Raw genomic sequence first — 19,301 nt, 5'->3', positions numbered from 1 at the left:
AGAGCACAGAATGATGCCGTGCTTTGTCCCTTTCTTCCAAGAGGAGCCTGGAAATCCCTAATCATTACATAACATTTCTCCTTTCCTTGTTTTCATTTTCCACCTGCACCACAGAGCTGGTCAGTCCAAAACTGCAGAACATCAATTGTGAATTGTAATTGCAAACGATTCTCTTAGAGAGTAATTTTTTTTTTTTTTTGAAAATGCACTATTTCAAGGCTTTTCCTACCTCCCTTTATAAGTGATCTTCAAAAAAGAATCGGTATATACTTCCTGGCCGAATGGTCAGCTTCCAACAGGGAAAACCAAATAGTAAAATCGTGAAGTTCATTTCATCTGCTCTCAGGAATGACTGGCATCCCTTCCAAGACTGAGTGTTTACACGCACTTTCTGACAGCCGGCTGCACCTAGGCTGTCTGTTCTTTCTCTCCTTTCTTGTCTCTGGGGCAGCATTCGTTATAACCTTAGGCGGGTGACCGACTTTAATCTCAATAATCCCATCAGCTCCTCGCAGGATTGTTAATGCCAAGGAGAGGAGTTTTCTTGGACACCTGCACTTGCAGATTCTCCATCAGCACATGAAATTCTCATTAACATGACAGGCCCACCTAGATCCCTGAAGAAATACATGGAAAATCAGTGTAAAAGGAGGCCGTCAGAGTTTATAGGCCAAGAGGCTGATTTAGAGCATCGCCCCCATCTGCAAGTCTTTAGTTTCCAGAAATTCATCCTTGTGTTTGTTTTTGAAACCAAGCTTTTAGGAGGAGGGAGAAAAATTAAAGGCTTGACTTACTGGAAAACTAATAATAAACAAGTCATTTTGTTTGTGCTGGAATAGACAGATGCTGTTTGAGTACAAATGTGTGTTTATCTGGAGGCATTTAGGGATCTCCCCACTAGTGCAGATGAAACTTTATGGGTAACATGGAACCACAGCTTCTGAAACAGAAATATACTTTACCTGCACACGACTTTTAATAGTTTCTTGGTCTTTTAGATTTGAAAATCTCTTTGAACTGCCAATAGATTGGAAAGATGTATATGTCCGTAACTGAAGTCATTGCTCGGAGAAAGGCGTTATGCAGCCTTACCTGGGGACACAGTCAGCTCCAGTATTTCTCCTGTGAGGCTTGCTTGTGAAGCTGCTTCTCCGAGACCATAAGACAGACAAACACAAAGATCGCAAAAGGCCCAAAATCTGCATTTGTTTTCCTAGCCACACACAGCTATAATTGCAACATCTTTTTTTTAAGATTTTATTTATTTATTTGAGAGAGAGAGAATGAGAGAGACAGAGAGAGAGCATGAGAGAGGGGAGGGTCAGAGGGAGAAGCAGACATCCCCCCACCCCTCGCTGAGCAGGGAGCCCAATGTGGGACTCCATCCTGGGACTCCAGGATCATGACCTGAACCGAAGGCAGTCGCTTAGCCAACTGAGCCACCCAGACGCCTTATAATTGCAACATCTTATAAAGACCACACATTAATTAGGTAAAACCATAGAGACCTATAGTTATGCAGTGAAATTTTGATGTTGCTCTCTTTTAAAAAACACAGGAAGGGTATGGGAAAAGTCTAAGATACCAGATACATAAACATCCAAAACATAAACATCCTGTGCACATCACGCTTGCAAATATCTTAGCTCTAAAGTAAAAGGTTTGCGTGAGATTTGGAGCATGATAGATATTGTGAAAAAAATCGTTTAAGTCCTACTGTCCTCTGGGGTGACTTCTAGGAGGAAGGATACATACTAAGTTACTGAGAGGCCATTTGAGAAATAAGTAAAAAGGAATACTTCACACAGCATGAGCCTAGCCAATGAAACTCATTGTTCAGCAGACTCCAGCATCGAGTAGTAGACTTTTCAAAGGACTGGAAATTTTATGAGTAGTTCTAATATTTGCAGTTATAAACACCAAGATAAAAATAATCGAATTCCTAGCTTATGTGTACAAGCTAGTTGCTCAAACACTAACTTCAACTTTAATGACAGGCAGTTGGCTTTTGTTTGGAAGAAAGGAGTTTCAGACCTTGCCAGCAAGGCTGGACTGACACAGCATTGAATTTAAATTCAACAGAATATATTGAGCATCTGCTAAGGATTAGATGCTATAGGTAAGGGCCAGGTGAATTTAAAATGAAAGATTCTGTCCCTCCTTCAAAAGAGTTATAACCTAGGTACCACAGGCAAAACCACACACACGCACACATACCCCAATTATCCAAGTGACTAAGAGAAAAAAAATTTTAGGGTCACATTCTTATGGTTAATGTGTGTACGAATGCTTCATAATGATCCTCATAATAACTGCGCGTTGCAACTAAATGGAGTAAGCTTTGGTATTTTTGTTGGCAAGAGAAGACTAAGGCTTGGGATGGCTAATTAACTTGTGTAACATTGTCCAGGTCACTTTTTAATGTCGAAGCGACAGAGGTACTTCTGGGGGCCTGTGCTTTATGCCACCACATGCTGCCGGCATCCCCCCAATTTTTTCCTTGCAGTCTAGAATTTATTGAGCATTTTTAATGCAGTCTACCCACTTTGTATTGAGATTTATTGTTTACTTGACTTTTTCCCCCACTGACTAAAGGGCAGGAATCTGGGAACCTTCCCTTTCTTTCACCCAAGTATCCAGCACTCATTTGTGTGATAAATGAGTAATTGCCGGTCACCAACTTCCCTCCACAGAAACAAAAATACCCACCATTATACACTCATGTTCCGAACTCATTGCCTGCTCCTTAAATGTTTGAGGAGTGAACGGCATGATTTCAACAGCAGTGTGAATCCCTGAAGAAACATAACTGTTTTTATGCCACTTTGCTGAAATGTTTTCTTTTAAATGTAGATATAAAGATAGGGCAGGACCAGACCGCGGAGTGTGCCATTAGGGCCCCGGAGGGAAGTCCCTGACTCACGCAGAGTGAGGTTGAGGTGTGTCCCCTGGAATGCTGGGATTCCCAGAGGCAGTGAAAGCATGCACTGCAGCAGAATGACCTCAGCAGTGCAATGCATGCTCATGAGCTCCAAGCTCCATTACAAGTGAGATTTCACTGTCTCTCTGTCACCAGCCAAGCCCTTATTGGCCTGGACTTGTGGACCACATGAAGGCCCACGCAAAGGGTGATGTGTGTTGGGAGCAGGGGGTGGGTTGGAACCTTAAATTTGCCCTCGAAAAGTAGCTCTGCCAGGAGATATTAGTTAGAAGGAAAATATTCATCATATCAGATATTTCGAAATACAGGCAGCTGGGTGGGATATTTTTCCAGCTGATTCTGCCTTGAGCTCATCAATCTTGGCCTCTTCCTTGGCCAAAGTCTTACCCTATCTTACGAGATCCGGTTTGAATGACTCAATCGACCCCTTTTCCATAAAACCCATTCTTTCTCTTTCTGCAAGGAGTCTTTCTTCTTTGGAATCCCATAATGCCTCATCTGTCAGCATGGTGGCACTTTTTACTTTGTCTTGTATTATCGTTATTTCCACGTAGGCCTACTTGTTTCCAGAGCCTGGCAAACAATAAATGCATGTTGAGTTTAATGGACTAGACGTTTCTATCTGGACACTCGGCATCCTTCAGTTTAATTTCACACTTTGAGTTCAAGCATCCATGATACGTGAAACCCTATGATTGAGCTGTAAGAGCACATCTACATGAGCATACCCCCTGGCTCTGTTCATTAGCTTATAGTTTGCCCCCAAATGTTTTAGTAAGAAGGAGAACAATAATTGATGTTTATCTACATAATACAGTCCTACTGAAATTATGTGCAGAGATAATAAATTGTGCTAAGTTGCAAAATGGTTGTAACCCAGACCACCCTTTATCCATTCTTCCATACTGTACTTTTTTGGTTTGGGCAGAGACAGGTATCAGGAGCCAGAGATCTGTACACACGATCTGCTCGATCTTACGGGATATCTAGTGTTGCATCCCTGCTGTCTGCTAGATCAGTATCACTGGACCCACTGGCTTGCTCATGCCGACCTCCCCCATACAATTCCTAAACTTCAGGTCTTCTACTAGGAGAACACTTCCCGAGTTTTCGTGGGTCCCGGTGGGACCAAGAGTTATGGCAGGAGAGCACTACGCCAGTGCATGCCCTCCATGTAGTAGGCACTCACTGAAGCTTTGCTGCGAACCCACCTAACAAGAGCACATGCTATGACTCTAGGAGGTGTTTCACTAGGAGATCTACATGGTTTATACATATTTGAACTGGTTGCAATTATTTCTTTTTTTTTTAAAGACTTTATTTGACAGAGAGAGACACAGTAAGAGAGGGAACACAAGCAGGGTGAGTGGGAGAGGGAGAACCAGGCTTCCCGCCGAGCAGGGAGCCTGATGTGGGACTGGATCCCAGGACCCTGGGATCATGACCTGAGCCGAAGGCAGGCACTTAACGACTGAACCACCCAGGCGCCCCTGGTTGCAATTATTTCTAACCTGTAGCATACTTCCTTTTCTCTCTTAAAAAATTCCAATTAAGCAATTTTTACTGCAACATTTTTAAGTTAGAATCTTAACTGAGTTTCTAGAAGTTGCATTTGGTCTGTTCTGAATACTTGTCCTCTTCCCACATCAAAGGATTGGGCTCAGGTTTTAAATTTAATGTAACTTACAAACACGCATTCAAAAAATGTTAATTGAAGGTTTTAAGTCCCAGAGTCCTTTACTGCCCAGCAAGAGTCCCTGAAAATCTTAGTTAGAAAAGGGGGCCATTTAAGTGTCATCTTTGTGACTGAGCTACTGAAGGTTTCAGAGGTACCCATGTGCAAAGTGACATGTTATTGAAGCAACGAAGCTTCTTCATTTTAAAGAAGAAAGGAGGGGGCACCTGGGTGGCTCAGTCATTAAGCGTCTGCCTTCGGCTCGGGTCATGATCCCAGGGTCCTGGGATCGAGCCCCGCATTGGGCTCCCTGCTCGGCGGGGGGCCTGCTTCTCCCTCTCCCACTCCCCCTGCTTGTGTTCCCTCTCTCTCTCTCTCTCTCTCTCAAATAAATAAAATCTTTTTAAAAAAAAAAAGAAGAAGAAAGGAGTTCACAGGTCGGTGAATGTCTTAAAAGTATTCATCTTTTCTCAAGATCTGGGCATGGGGATTTAACCAGCCTTTCTCTTCAACTCCACAGGAGAGTTTCAACTTGTCTTAGATGCTGTTTACTTGTATCCCAGAGTCTAGAGAAACCCCAGTACATTTCATTTTCTCCTCCTTTTTTATCAGAATAGATTGCGTCCTGATGTCCAGATTTTATAGGTTTCTCATGTAAAAAGGGAATTCAAATGGAATATCTGATTTTTCTGTACACAATTATATCTGTCCAAGAAAATATGGAAGGAAAACAAACAGACAAGCAAAAAACTCAGGTTTTGCAGAGAGTATGTGAGGACTTTTTGCCCAAACATGTCTTAAATATGTTTCATAAACTAAGATGAGCATTTTGGGGTGGGCGTGTCAAACCAAAGGTCTTCAAAGCCTAATGCTGTCTCCATCACACTAAGGAAATGTAGACCAGTGGTGGTGCCTCCATTCTAGAACATTCGATCTTTATGGTTTCCATATTGGAGTGATTTGAGTAGCTGGATTCTGGAAATGTCTCTAGCTGAAATGCGAAAGTATTAACCTGCTGCACGGAGTCCCTTTTGTTTCCTTTTTTGCCTATGCCACTTGCCAATTTTAACAACTGCAGCAGATTTTACTATTTAAACAAAACCAGATGGAACTCCAGTTCAAAGAACATATCAGAATTAAATATTTCTTTTTTAATTAGTTGCTTCTGATTTATGCAAAAAAAAATAACATGAGATCGAAAGAATGTGCAATGAATTCAGACACAAAGGAGCCCACGTAAGCATTATCTCTCTTTATCGGCCAAAAAAGACAAAGGTCAGCCCTTGTTTGGGTACTTAGTTTTTCTTGCCCCTTTCCTTGTTCTTGTGCTGTAAGTACAGTGGCAAGTCAAGGAAACCAGCCTTTCCACGGCATTTGTGCTCTGACAGCCTTATCTAATGTTATTCTAAGTGGCTGGCTCACGGCTTCCAATAGAATTCATCTTTCATTCATGTAGGATTGTTTTACTACCAGAGTTTTGTTACAACCAGTAGTTTGTTTCCACCCGAGAAAATGCTTTCCTTTAATTTAGCTATGAAAAAGAGAGAGAGAGAGATTAATGCAGGCAATTAAGACCAGAAAAGAAAATTGGCGAGGCTCTTCCTGCATTACACTTTTCTCATACTTGGATATTTTTACTCTTTACCAGAATTTTAAAAACGTTTCCTCATTATCTTTTGCTAACAATGATCCATCTCTACCATCTTGTTTTTCAACAGCGTAACTGAATCATTTGCAAAGGTTTGCTTTCTGGTAGCCAGTGTAAATGTTAAACCCTAAGTCAAGGTAATCATAAATGGTTTCAAATTCTCTGTAATTATACAAAATGTATTTTTTTTTAAAAAAAGAAAAATCAGATTTCATTATTGTTGAGGAAGCAATCTCTTTCTTTCAATAATTACCACGTTTTACCACACGAATGGGGCAACAGCATGGGTATAGTGTTTGTACATGGGCCACTGATCTGATCTGGGTAAGTCCTGGCTCAGTCACTGGCGACTTATGTGACTCTGGGCAGGGTCCACACATCACTTTGTTCCTCAGTTGCTTTGTCCATAAAACCTTCCATGCATGACTGTTGTGAGAATTGAAAGAAGTGATGATTGTAAATTTAGCCCTTAATAAAATGCCGGACACAAAGGGATTGCCCTGATTTTTCTATTAATATAGTAACTTTAGCCATCAGTATTTTTTTATGTGATACAGTAATAATGACAAAATACATAAAGAGATAGAGAACTATGTCACTGGCTATAAAGTGATTACATTCCAGTTGGTCACTATACAAAGTCCAAGATGTTAAGTTAAGGAATGCAATGATCAGATGCTTGATTTAAGCCCACGGATCCTAGAACAGCATTGATGTTAAAATGCTCAGGCTCTATCAGAAAATATGTGTGTTATCTAAGGAAATGAGACAATTGCTTAAAAATATTTTCTTTAGCTTGTAGTGTCTAGTGATGAATTAAACAGCTCTTTGAGTCATCAGAGATGCTCTAAAAAAAAAAACCAACATGCTCTCCCTGCTTCAAAATATTTTTCCTGTTTTTAATCAGACTTCAGTCCTTTGTCCTGTATTTTTTCAGGCTCTTGTACTGACCTGCTTTGGGAATGTTAAAAGCTAGTAAACACTCCCTGGCCAATGCTAGCTCAATGGGCAGTATTTTATTGAGCAAGACAGATTTTCATTTTAGAAATGAGGCTTTCCACATTATGACATTACCAATGGCTTGTTATGTATTATTATAGAAAGCAACGATATTCATTTCATGGCTCGGAGGCTGCATGCTGGTGTTTAACCAGCAGTTTGCAGAGGTTTGCTACATGATTTACTACACAATGCTGAAACATGCGCTTTGTCCTCAAATGATTCCCAGTAAAAAGTGTGCCTCTCCTGGCTTCTCTTTATCTGGGGAATGTGTTTCCTGTCATTCTTAACACAATGCCATGGCCATAAAGAGCTTGTGGATTATACGTGTAGTCATCTTCCAACAAAGAGCGAGTTGGGATCATGGTCAGGATCCATGCCATGGGGGGCCCTCCAGCCACAGGAGTGGCTAGGAACCCATCCATGGCCCCCCAGAAGTGGACGAGGACAGCTGCTTTCTTCTACTAGGGCGCCTCTCCCCAAACCCAAAATGAAAGTTGGGCTTTCCTCTTCTGTCTCTGCTGTCTAGCAATACCATCTTCTTGGGGGTAGAGCACAGTGAAAGTAAGATGTGGGTAGACAGCCTACCAGCAGTGTTAGAATTTTATATTTATATTGGAAACAGGATATCATATTGGGTCACTTCTGCTGATGGGGCTATATAAGCTAAGTCAGAGAGTGTCTGCCAGAACTCAAAAGGAGTGTGCTGGACTTCTGTAAAATAGTCTACACACTCCCAGATAAGTACCAGATGTTTATGTTCGTCACACACACAGAGTGAAGCATTCAACAATTTTAGTGAATGCATTGATGCACGGCTCCGTGCATCCCCCCTCCCATCCTCACACCCCCTCACCATCACCCTTAATGTTAAACAGAAGTGCATCAAACTCAGATGTGAGATCACATCCATCTTCCAATTAAAAATAAAGCAGCTGTGGAATAATGATATTCTTTCAAAATGAGAAGATAGTGATTGGAACAGAGCTGATCGGATTTAGGGAAAGCAGGTTACTTAATTATGGTTATTGTGTGTCTGAGTTTTTATGGAAAGAAAGGAAGTATTGTTCAGGACGATGAACCCTCCAAAACACAGAGGGGTGGCATTATGTAAAACTGTTCTGGGGTTGTAGCTTTATCTTTCCAGCTGTCTGTCTTGGGTCGCCAATCTTGTCTATTATGATGTGAGGTTGGTGAGATCTCATCATAATTCAAAAAGCTAAACCACCAAGAGGATGGCCAGTGGCTGATTTTGAATAGTTTTCATGAAAACTAATTATTTCGGCTTGAAAATGACCAGAGCGCAATACTTTTAAAAGAGCAATACACTTCTTAAAAACAAAACAAAGAGCAATACACTTCTTGACAAATAAGGGCTATAGTGGTGAAGGAAACACAGTAAGTTGTTTAGGGTCCGTTTATTTCATTCATTCATTTCCTCCTGCTTACCTCTGCACCTCCTGATCCTCCTTCTCACCAGAACATTCTTTCCCTTTTGTGCCATTTGCCAACTTCTACTGTGTATCCTCCAACACTTGTCTTAGACATCAGTGCCCGCTGCAAAATGTCAGCAGTGCGTTGACTCCTTCCTCTGTGCAACGCCCCATTCGGTCATCGCGCGTGTGTGTGTGTGTGTGTGTGTGTTTCCCACACTCTTACTGCTCTTTCTGTCCTCACCACTTACTCTAGAACTTAGAGGAGAAGTGGTATGAAGTGTCCACTGAGTGAATGTCAATTAAGTTGAATGAAAATGTTCATGGGTAGCAGACCAATCAAATAGATTATGCTACAGCCTCACTGTGGACTACCACATGAAGCCATTGAAAAATACTTTGGGCATGAAAATATATCCAGCAAACTAAACAAAAAGCAAGTTATCAAACCTAGAAGTAATACAACCTCATTTTTATAATGACGAAACATACATACACCATCCACATATATTTTGCGTAGAAAAAAATATTCTGGGAGGCTGTTACCTAAGGTGGCTTTTTCCTAATGTTGGTCTTATGGAGATTTTATTTTCTTCTTTAATCTTTTCTGTATCTTACAAGTTTTCACTAGGCAGCTATTACTTTTCTCTATAGAAAAGCAGATACTCCCTAGAAGAAATCTCAAAAGTCTAGATGGAAGTAGAGCAAAAACACAACATGATGAATTCAGCGGTGGAGACATGAACTATGCACCAAACATCCCCAGGGAAGAAGGGACTTCGTTCTGCCTACCAAACCAGAAAGAGAAAAGAGTCATTTGTAGTCAGAAAAGAAGAAAAGTTTATTTTAGGTCAAGAGAACTTCACGTGGCAAGGCAAGGAAACAGAAGGGCTTATCTTGTGTGAGGAATAACAAATAATTTAATGTGGTGGGAAGGTACGGTTGGAGAGGGATAGATGCAGCAGGTGGGATGAAAGAGGTCGACGGAGGCCAATGTCATGATTTGCGGAGCCGGCTTCACTGGTGAGAAGAGTGTGAACAGCCAGGCTTTAGGCAGTAAGGCCTTCTGGGTCTCCTGACACAGACACGGGAAGTGTGAGCAGCAGGGCTTCCGAGGCTGATGGTGATGCATCTCTCCCAAGCCCAAATGCTGTGAGGGCACTCCTCGAAGATACTTAGGGAGAAGAGACTTGAAAGAACTTCCCTGGTGTTGCCAGTGTGAGGGCCCCCACAGTGCTAGGGAGGCTGTGTCTTGTTAGAGCTCTGCGTACATCCGGTTTTAATTGCAAAGGTTCAGGCCCCAGCCCTAATCATTTGGGAGGTTCCTCATTCATCCTTACTAAATCCAGTGGCAGTAATGTGAGGAAGAAAAATGAAATGAAATTTCAAGTATCCCAGTGTGGGATAAATAAGAGAATCTGCGGAGTTTTAAAGCACAGCAGGAAATTTTAGCAATTACAAGGGGAGGTTGCTAATGCATTTCATTGCTGTTGAGAAAAGAAAATATTTTTTTCTTTTTTACAAGGGATTCTTGCACATGTTTTGGGGGCCTTTCTATCTGGGACATTGGACATTTCCCGTGTTGGATACCCTGTTAATTTCAGTCAGTTACTCCTTCCTTTAAAGTCAATTGTTTCTAATGCCTAGGATTTTTCTAGTTGACAACCAATTAACTTCTTTCCTACCTGGTAACCAAATTTTACCTTAAAAACAAAATTTAAAAATTAGGAAAAGGGACAGCCAGGGAATGAAGTTCTAGAGTTATTTCAAATCAGCCTGAGCTGAATATGCACTCTTGGGGATTTAATCATTTCCAAACTGAAGAGCCATTTGTAAGTTTGACAGGAAGAGTTTATTTAAATAGCTCTGCTTCATGCTCCCTTGGACGTCAAGATTTTAAGGGCCCTTCAGCATGAAAGTGGATATGGCATTGGGCATGACTCAATGGATAGTCAGTAAAGCACTAAGTGTTCTGAGAGCATTTGAAAAGAGTTGAAATTGTTGAGTGCAACCATGTCCAGAGTACCCATTAACTTTCAGATTGCAGTGTTAGGAAATCAAGAGAGTTTTTGCAGCAACTTAAAATCCCCTGATTATTTGTCTGGAATAGAGTTAGATTTAGGGTTACCAGATAACGTACAGAACATCCAGTTAAATTTGAAGTTCAAGTAAACAATGAACCAGCTGTCAGTATGCCCCCATATTGCACGGCACATACATGTACTAAAAATATTTGTTGTTTCTCTGAAATTCAAATTTAACTGAAGATCCTCTATTTTTATTTGCTAAATCTGGCAAATGTGGATTGCCTCCCTTTTTTGAAATTTGTGCACAAATTCATACAAAGTCTTATGGTTCACTTGTGAAAAAAATTCAAATTTCAGTTAACGAGTAGAGGCCCTTGGTAAAAATGTACTGGGTAAATATTTATTTGTTAAATTAAGATTAAAGCATCTATCATTATTATCCTAAACTATTAATTTCTATTAAAGTCTTGCTCTTTTTTCCTCTTAAATCTGGCGATAGCAACCATAGCATAGACTTTATATCTTTAAAATCAAGTAAATGAAATAAGGACAGTTTTACACTGAATGGTGCTCCCTTCCTTTCTAGATGAAATCTGCCATTGTTGAATTGTGTAACTTCAAGTTGGCTTTTATGGGCTAGTGATATAGCTGTTTTTCCTGGATGTAACTCTTTGTTCAGTTTTTGAAGTGAATTGGCAACATGTTGATTTAACTACTCCAAGGACCTTCAGGAAAAAGCACTTCATGAAAGACAATAGTCATTCTTCATAAGGCTAACTGTACATAAAATGGAAATTCTTTAGGTGTTCATGGCCTATAAGACTGGAGGGTTAATTGAAATTTTGTTTTCTGAAAATTGGGTTGTCATGCAGTAAGTGGAAAACGGGATTCAGAAGTGGTGGTGGTGGGTAGGGGGTATGTTTGGGGGTTTTTTGTTTTTGTCTTTTTGGCTTTTGTTGCTGTTCTCACTGGAAAATGGCATTCTTTTACCTCTTAATAATGAATGTGCTGTTGAAACATTTTGTTAATGTTAAGCAGTTGTAACGTGCAGTTACTTTCTGTGTCCTTTAAAAGTATTTGCCATATACTTGTGTATCATTTCTTTAAAGTATCTGCATTATACACAAATAAAATAGAGAGTATAATAAATGAGGGAAACAATTTTAAACAAATAATCAAATGTATCCCTAAAAGGAAATTGAAAATATTTCTAATATATAAAAACTAGTAATGATTTTTGTTTTAAGATGATTCTTGGTTACTAATGATGGAAATAAGAAAGGTATAAGAAAAAAAAAAACCTATGGTTGACTCTTGAACAACCTGGGTTTGAGCGGTGAGGGTACACTAATAAGTGGATTTTTTTTTTTTGTATGGTACCGTGAATGGATTTCCTTATGATTTCCTTAATAACATTTTCGCTTCTGTAGCTTACTTTATTGTAAGAACACAGTATACAATACATATATAAAATATGTGTCAATCGATTATTTATGTTATCTGTGAGGTCTCTGGTCAACAGTAGACGATTAGTAGTTGAGTTTTGGGGGAGTCAAAAGTTACACACTGATTTTCGATTATGCAGCAGGTTGGCACCCCTAACTCCCCACATTCAAGGGTCAACTGTATTTTACTTTACTGGAAACATGGAATCATTGGAAGTCAGAGCTGAAAGGGATCTTCTCCTTCCAGGTTATCTAGTCCAACTCCTTTATTTAACAAATGAAGAACTGGAAACCTCAAGATGAAGTGACTTGTCCAAGGCCCCACAGCTAGCTAGTGGCAGAACCAATCTTAGACCCTTGAGGGCCCGATGCTTAGATCTTTGTCCTGCCCACTCATGTCACAGGGTCACAGGAACAACCCAAGCCACTGCACACCTCTGGCAGGAAATCATGGACCTTGAGGCTTTGGTCACCCTCTGTCATCACTGCTGTGCTGCCCTTCAAGCAGCCCAGATTTCTGGGGTGTGAGACAGGCTAGTAAGAGATGAAGACAGGTGCTGGTGTTGAGGAACTCCGCTGGAAACTTACGGTTGGAGCTCGCGAGCCCTAGACATTGTCACATGGAGGCATCAGTCTTTCCCAGATGATGCCTTGGAATCCACCTTCTTCTCGAGCCCAACTGCAATAAAGACCATGGGAAGATAGGGGGAAGGAAGAAATTTAAAGATGAAACAAAAATCCTTGCTTTGCCTTCCTTGTCTCCCCTCCATTCCGGATTATAAATCTCTGGCCCATTCTCTAAACCACAACACTCACAGTGCTTTCAGAGACATATAATTTCTGTCTGCAATCTGGGAGGGGGTAGATGCTGACCAGTGTAATAGGATCCCTTAGACCTGAGTTCTAGTCCAAGCCTCTCGAAAGTCCAATGTGCAAATTTGTCTTGATTTCCTAATTGTAAAATAATGTACGCTAATGTGTTGTTAGGAAGATATTTTTATTTATTTTTTTAAAGATTTTATTTATTTATTTGAGAGAGAGAGAAGAGAGAGCACGACCGGGGGGAGAGGGAGAAGCAGGCTCCCCGCTGAGCAGAGAGCCTGACGTGGGGCTCCATCCCAGGCCCCGGGATCATGACCTGAGCCGAAGGCAGACGCTTAATGGACTGAGCCACCCAGGCGCCCCATATCTGTGCCTACCTTCAGAAGGAATGAAATGGGGAAATTAGAGGTTGTTGACGCCAGATGGATTTAGGGCCTATTGCTCTGAGGTGGATGAAAACCACCCTGGGGAATCCACAGGAAAAGATTTTTCAGGCTATGGTGGTGCAGCGTGAGTGGCTGACCATGCTTGTATTGTTTTGCAGGTAGACTTGGGTCTTCTGCGCTTTGTCACTGCTGTTGGGACACAGGGAGCCATTTCAAAGGAAACCAAGAAGAAATATTACGTCAAGACTTATAGAATAGACATTAGCTCCAATGGGGAAGACTGGATCACCATAAAAGAAGGAAATAAACCTGTTGTAAGTGTGGCCGCCACCCACCCCCCAACCAATTAAGTCTTTGAAATGGATGATCAATTTTTACTTGTTTGTTTGGGAGCTTTCTGTCTGGCCTGGTTTAGTTTTGGATTGATTTAAAATGAAAAGTGCAATTAGAGGTTTATATCTGACCAAGGGGGTCTCATGTTCCCAGATCCAGAAGCCAAGAGGAAATTATACAGATGTTTCCAAGAAAAGTCAATACCGGCCAAATTAAGTGTCAGACTCAAGAATCACTTTAAACCTCCCATGGGGATAGGGACTGTGCATAGGATAAGCACTGTCCTCTTAGAACCTTAGGCATATTGTTTTGTTTGGTTTCCCTGTGTTTCTTCATTCTCTTTCATAGATTCCTTCTTTCTTCCTCTTCGTAATGGGCTGGTTTTAGAAAACTCCTTTTCATCTACCCTCTGTGGCCCACAAACTAATTTACAAGTGTGTTTGGCTGCTTCTGTTAGAATGAAGGGAACGAAAGGCAGTTCACAGTGTTCCCTCAGATCACACAAACGACCTGACGCTACCTCCTCACGGCTCTTAACCAAAGAAGCCACACCAACCGGGCCCCGCCCCGGGCACCCTGCCCTAAGTCATTTGGAACTGAGATGTTCTTCTCAGTCTGCCTGTTGTTTTGAAGTTCCGCTTGCTCTGATTTACTAATCAAAAGATTTCTGAGAACACATATTCGCTGTTTCCCCCAAATTGAAAGCTTGCCCTGAAGCCAAGCAAAATGCATGGAATTGATAAGGATAGTAGCAAAGATCCAGGTAACTTAAATTCCGAGTTTGGGAAGAGGCCAATTAACACGTCTTTGTCTCCTTTTGAGCATATGTGGCCCGGTTTTCTCCTCCTAACTAAGAAAAGCCTCCTGAGTGTGAAGTGAAAGAACTGTTAATTCCCTTTGATTAGCTGCGAAGCCCCCGCGCTTACTGAGGGCAAACAAGATGAAAGTAGATATATAGACAGCTACTCTGTGTGAGGAAACTTCTATGGACAGCAAGTTCAAGGCCACTGCCTAGCCCTGGAGGACACGGAACCAATCCTCCATCCCATCCAGGGAAAGAGAAACCCTCACAGCCAACACTTGTGAAGCTTTAGCAAGTAAATTTTGACCCTAAGTTTCATGACTTATTCTTGAAGTATTTTTTGGAAGACATGCCTTAGTTTCAAACAAATAAACCAAAACACTGATGCCAAGGACATACCAACAAACAAAAGAATCTAGAGAGAGTAAGGAGAACCGACCTCAGGCCTTCAGGCCATTTCTTTAAAACACGAGGGCTGCTTCTCCAACACGTCCTCGTCAGCTGTTGGCCATCGGTTGTCTGCATGGCCCAGAACTCACAGGTTCTGGGGGGGTGTCTGGCAATGCACACAGCTAGGCCCACAATCTGGAGCATCCTGAGATGCAGAAGGGCTTCCAGAGCGGGAGGCAGACAGATTAAAGAAGGATTCAGCAAAGATATAAGTGTGGCATCTGTCTGAGCACATTCGTTGAAGCTAAATGCAATCCGAACATCCACCTGTAGTCTCGTTATTGTTGCCCACCCTCCTTCCCTTGTACATTGGGGCCTCTCCGACCGTGGCCTCCACCCTCTTCCCTGCCTTCTTCAGGGAGAGTTGGCCGTACCTCATCAAGACCAGCCTTCAATCAACGACAACTCCAGCCGTCCTCCTTATGTTGAACGGAATGTATGCACTTAACGTGGTTTTCAGCAAACGTAAAGTTCCCTCAGTGTGAGCCAGAGTTCACCCCACAACCTGTGCTGGAGCATGCGGCCCTCTTAACTGACTGCCGGTCTCTCCCTGAAGTGGACTTGTTGACCCTTCAAGCATTACGGTTTGGGACTCTACTCCCTCTGGTAGCTACCCATTATTCTTTGTCACACAAAAATGCTCCCACACAGATTGTTTCCCAGAGAGATTTGCTGAAGTAGGACAGAAATCTAAAGGCCATCACAGGCTAGATAAATTATGATATTAAACCATCTCTGGAGAGGGATCAGGCTAACAGCCAACTTCGTAAAGCATTTGACCACCTTCTGTCGTGCAGGCCACTTAAGCTAAATGAAGCAAAAACATCATCCCGACTTTTAGAAGTCTTCTCTCTCAGGGGAAGAACAAGCCCTGGGAAATTGTGCTCCTCCTCTGAGAACTTACCTGGAAAGGTGGGGAGGAATCTCCAGGCCTCTGAGGGGCCCAGCAACGCCCAAGTGACACAACCTAACTGGAATATGGCGCGGCTAGGCTGTGTGAGAAGCAAAGTGCTAGTTGCTTTTACTTTCACGTGGGCTCTCCCCAGTTCAGGGCTGAAGTAAAAACCAGAGAAGTGGAGGCCTTCAGCTCCTCCGGAGGTAGTCTAGTGCCAGAGTGTTCCAGCATGGCAAACAGTCTGCACGCCTCAGAGATCTTGCTAGAGAACAGGCTGTGGTGCCATGCCCAGGCAGCGTGGCCCCAACAGATCTTGTGGGAAACTCATTCGTGACTGGCACTTACTACATTTGCAGTTACATGCCTCATCTTTCTTAGAATAAAATGACTCATTTTTAAAACTAGAGGCAGGAGCCCTAGAAAAGCTGATTTCTAGTTGCATATCGTTTCTAATTCAGTTTAGATTTTGACCACTAAAACATGATTTTACCAATAACCCAAAAAAGATGGAAGTGATTAATTAACGTCAGGGATAAGATTTTCCATCAAGAAATGGAGTTAAAAGTGGGGAGACCACTTGCCCCAGTGTTGTAGCTGGGAACATAGCCTAGAATTTTCAAAAAGCTAGACCCTACACTGAATTCCAAAAGTACTCCTTCTGGGGGTTCCTGGGAAAGTAAAGTAGTGTGAGTTTCCATGAAATGTCTATAGTATTCTGTAGGTCCTTATGATAAAGTTAATAACCTCCAACTTTTTTAGATGATAGCATTTAGCCTTTAACAAATGTTAGCTTTGTAATAGGGTTTTTGGAGGCTCTGGGCTCTCAGAAAATTGAATAGATGATTAGGGCAACATTCTGTATTACACATGAATTTTCTGATTGCTATCATTTGAAAAAATAACATGGCAAGTTTTTAATGCCGCCTCAACCTTGATGGACAATGCTGAAGTTGTAAATAATTTTATAGGCATTTGTGAAAACATATTTTTGTATTCATCTTAAATCTAAAGAGTCTTTTGTTAAAGGGCCTTTTCTTTCTCTATATAGATCTTTCAGGGAAACACCAACCCCACAGATGTTGTGTTTGGAGTTTTCCCTAAACCACTAATAACTCGATTCGTCCGAATCAAACCTGTGACTTGGGAAACTGGCATTTCTATGCGGTTTGAAGTATATGGCTGCAAGATCACAGGTAAGCTCCAGCTTGAAGATGGCCTTATTTTGACTTACGTGAACTTTTAAATATAGGCAGTTATTTTATACAAATGTGGTCATTTTCATTTGGTGGCTAAGAGTATGCCCTTTGGATTTAGACAGATCTGACGTTAAGTCCTGTTTGTACCCCTCGCTAGCTTATCTCGGGAGAGAATTGGCTATCTTTCAAAGCCTTACTTATCTCACCTAGGAAACATGACAGTGGACGCCATGCAGGGTTGTTGGGATAATGGATTAGCTCATGGGTTTAAGGCACTCAGCACAGTCTGGCGTGTGGCAGGTGTTTGTTAAAGCAGCGCCTTCCCACTAGTCGGCAAACTCCATGAAGGCGAGCACCAAGCTTCCGTCCCCGTTTCCTGGATGCACGGCCCACTGACAGGTGCTCAGTAGAGTTGCAATTAAAAATTATTACATGACATGCTCTCCATCGCTTTATCCTTTTAATTTGGAAGGCTACAGGTGGCTCTGTCAGCCAAGATCAAGGAGCAGTTTAACTCCTTTACTCACTAACTCCCCTGACAACTCTGTGTCTCAGTATCTATCCATCCTTTGCGGAGTGCATATACTAATGTTAGAAATTGATCTGTCAACGTTTCTAGTTTTTTGTTTGTTTCTTCTGACATGAATAGGACTTTAAAAGTTTCTGTTAAATTGCTGTAAGTAGAGGGATTCTACCCATTTGAGAGATGAAGAAGGTGCACTCTGGAGGCATTAAGTGACTAAAAAGGTAGGCCAGGTGGGGCAGAGCTGAAAATAAAAGAGCCGTCACGACTGTTATTCTCGCTGTATTCCTGTGGCAATCAGTGCAGCCATGACTTGTCCACTGACCTTGCTGTATGATCCTGCTGTATTCTGGAGTATTCTAATAGCAGTCACACTGGAATTCCTTTTCTTTTAAGTAAATAAATTGCAAAAGTTTCATTAAAAAAAAAGCAATGCAATATAACCTTCAAAGTAGGTTTAAAAGTTAAACAGAATCAGTAACTGATTCACCAAAAAGTCATTACAAATGAATAACTTTTAAAAGTCTCTGAACTATCTTTAAACACTATGTTAGTATACATAGTTAGGGCATTTAATATCTTCTTCCACGAATGCCAACACTATTGCTTTTATTTTTATCCTCTTTAGTATAATTATGTCTACAGAAGGAAAACACTGATTTTTGAAGGTGGGGAAAAACACCCAGCTGGGCAGTTTTCAATGAAATTACAAGCCATTTGGAGAAAAGCACCTCGAGAAAAAACTAAGGAGAAAAAAACTCGATGAACGGGGCCTAGAACAAGTCCCAGCAAGCAGAGCCTCTGAGGAGACGATGATATCAGTGTTTTCTTCTTGGTTGCCAGAAGCAGATAGTTTTCACCTTCAGAGGCCACGGTCCCCTCAGAGTGGAGACCAATGCAAGAGAAACAAGGCTTCAGTATCCCTGCTGGACCGGGAGACCCGTGGAAGCAGGGGCCATGTTTGCCTTATCTTCTATTGTGTCCTGTAATGCCTGGACCATAACACGTGATCAACACACTTATTTTTGAATGAATGAATGAATGGATGGATGGATGGTTGACTTGCATTTCTATCCACAAATAAATGACTGAATTTCAAAATATCACCCTCTCCTCTTGGGTTGGCAAGTCCTAACTCAAACTGGATTAAAACCAACAAAAACTATTGAATTAAAAGTTACCCCATGAATACATCACTTGACTCCAAAGTCTCCAGAGCCCTCAAGTTTTCACTTAATTTTTGTATTCAGAAATTATTTTTTAAAAAATACAATAATCCTAGAAAATCCAGAGTATACAGTGGGTGTCACCATAAAAAGATATACAGGAAATAAGATTGGGGCAAACCATTCTGCTTTATAGATGATTGACAAAGGAGCATTTTCATTATTTTGACAAAGCAGGCTTCATCGTTTTGGCAAATATGGATATTGAGGAAAATAACCTTGGAGAGTTACTGCTTGATGTATGAGAACATACTGCAAACTCTGTTAACTTGTGTTTGTTAACCGGAAGTCTCTTAACTGGCGTTTCTGCACACATCATTGTGTTCCTATGTTAGCCAAAGTTTGCAAGGATGACCTCAGGCACCACAATACCCTGAGTCATCATGGGAAGATTACATTATGCTCATTCAGTTTCACCCATCAAATGCAGCTATCACCTTCTCATTCTTGGAAACTGAGTATTTGGTTTACCAGTATATCTCAGTTTTAAAACTGAGTAC

At 41.4% G+C, this 19,301-nt stretch overlaps 1 protein-coding gene across 9 annotated transcripts in view; it reads left to right on the top strand.

The window, feature by feature from the left end:
- NRP1 (neuropilin 1) overlaps positions 1-19,301 on the top strand; it is a 140,202-nt gene that overhangs the window by 83,842 nt on the left and 37,059 nt on the right. For all 9 annotated transcript variants that reach the window (XR_013449046.1, XM_078075352.1, XM_036118607.2 and 6 more), the window contains 2 exons: positions 13,535-13,690; positions 16,905-17,049. Coding sequence is in view for 8 of the 9 variants with exons in the window: in XM_078075352.1 (XP_077931478.1) it covers positions 13,535-13,690; positions 16,905-17,049 (301 nt within the window). In the remaining variant the exon portion in view is untranslated. The remainder of the gene's footprint in view (positions 1-13,534; positions 13,691-16,904; positions 17,050-19,301) is intronic.

The sequence above is a fragment of the Halichoerus grypus genome, chromosome 6 (assembly GCF_964656455.1).
Source record: "Halichoerus grypus chromosome 6, mHalGry1.hap1.1, whole genome shotgun sequence".
Taxonomy (NCBI): domain Eukaryota; kingdom Metazoa; phylum Chordata; class Mammalia; order Carnivora; family Phocidae; genus Halichoerus; species Halichoerus grypus.
The sequence above is the reverse complement of the archived record's forward strand: the minus strand, read 5'-3'. Positions and strand labels throughout refer to the sequence as shown.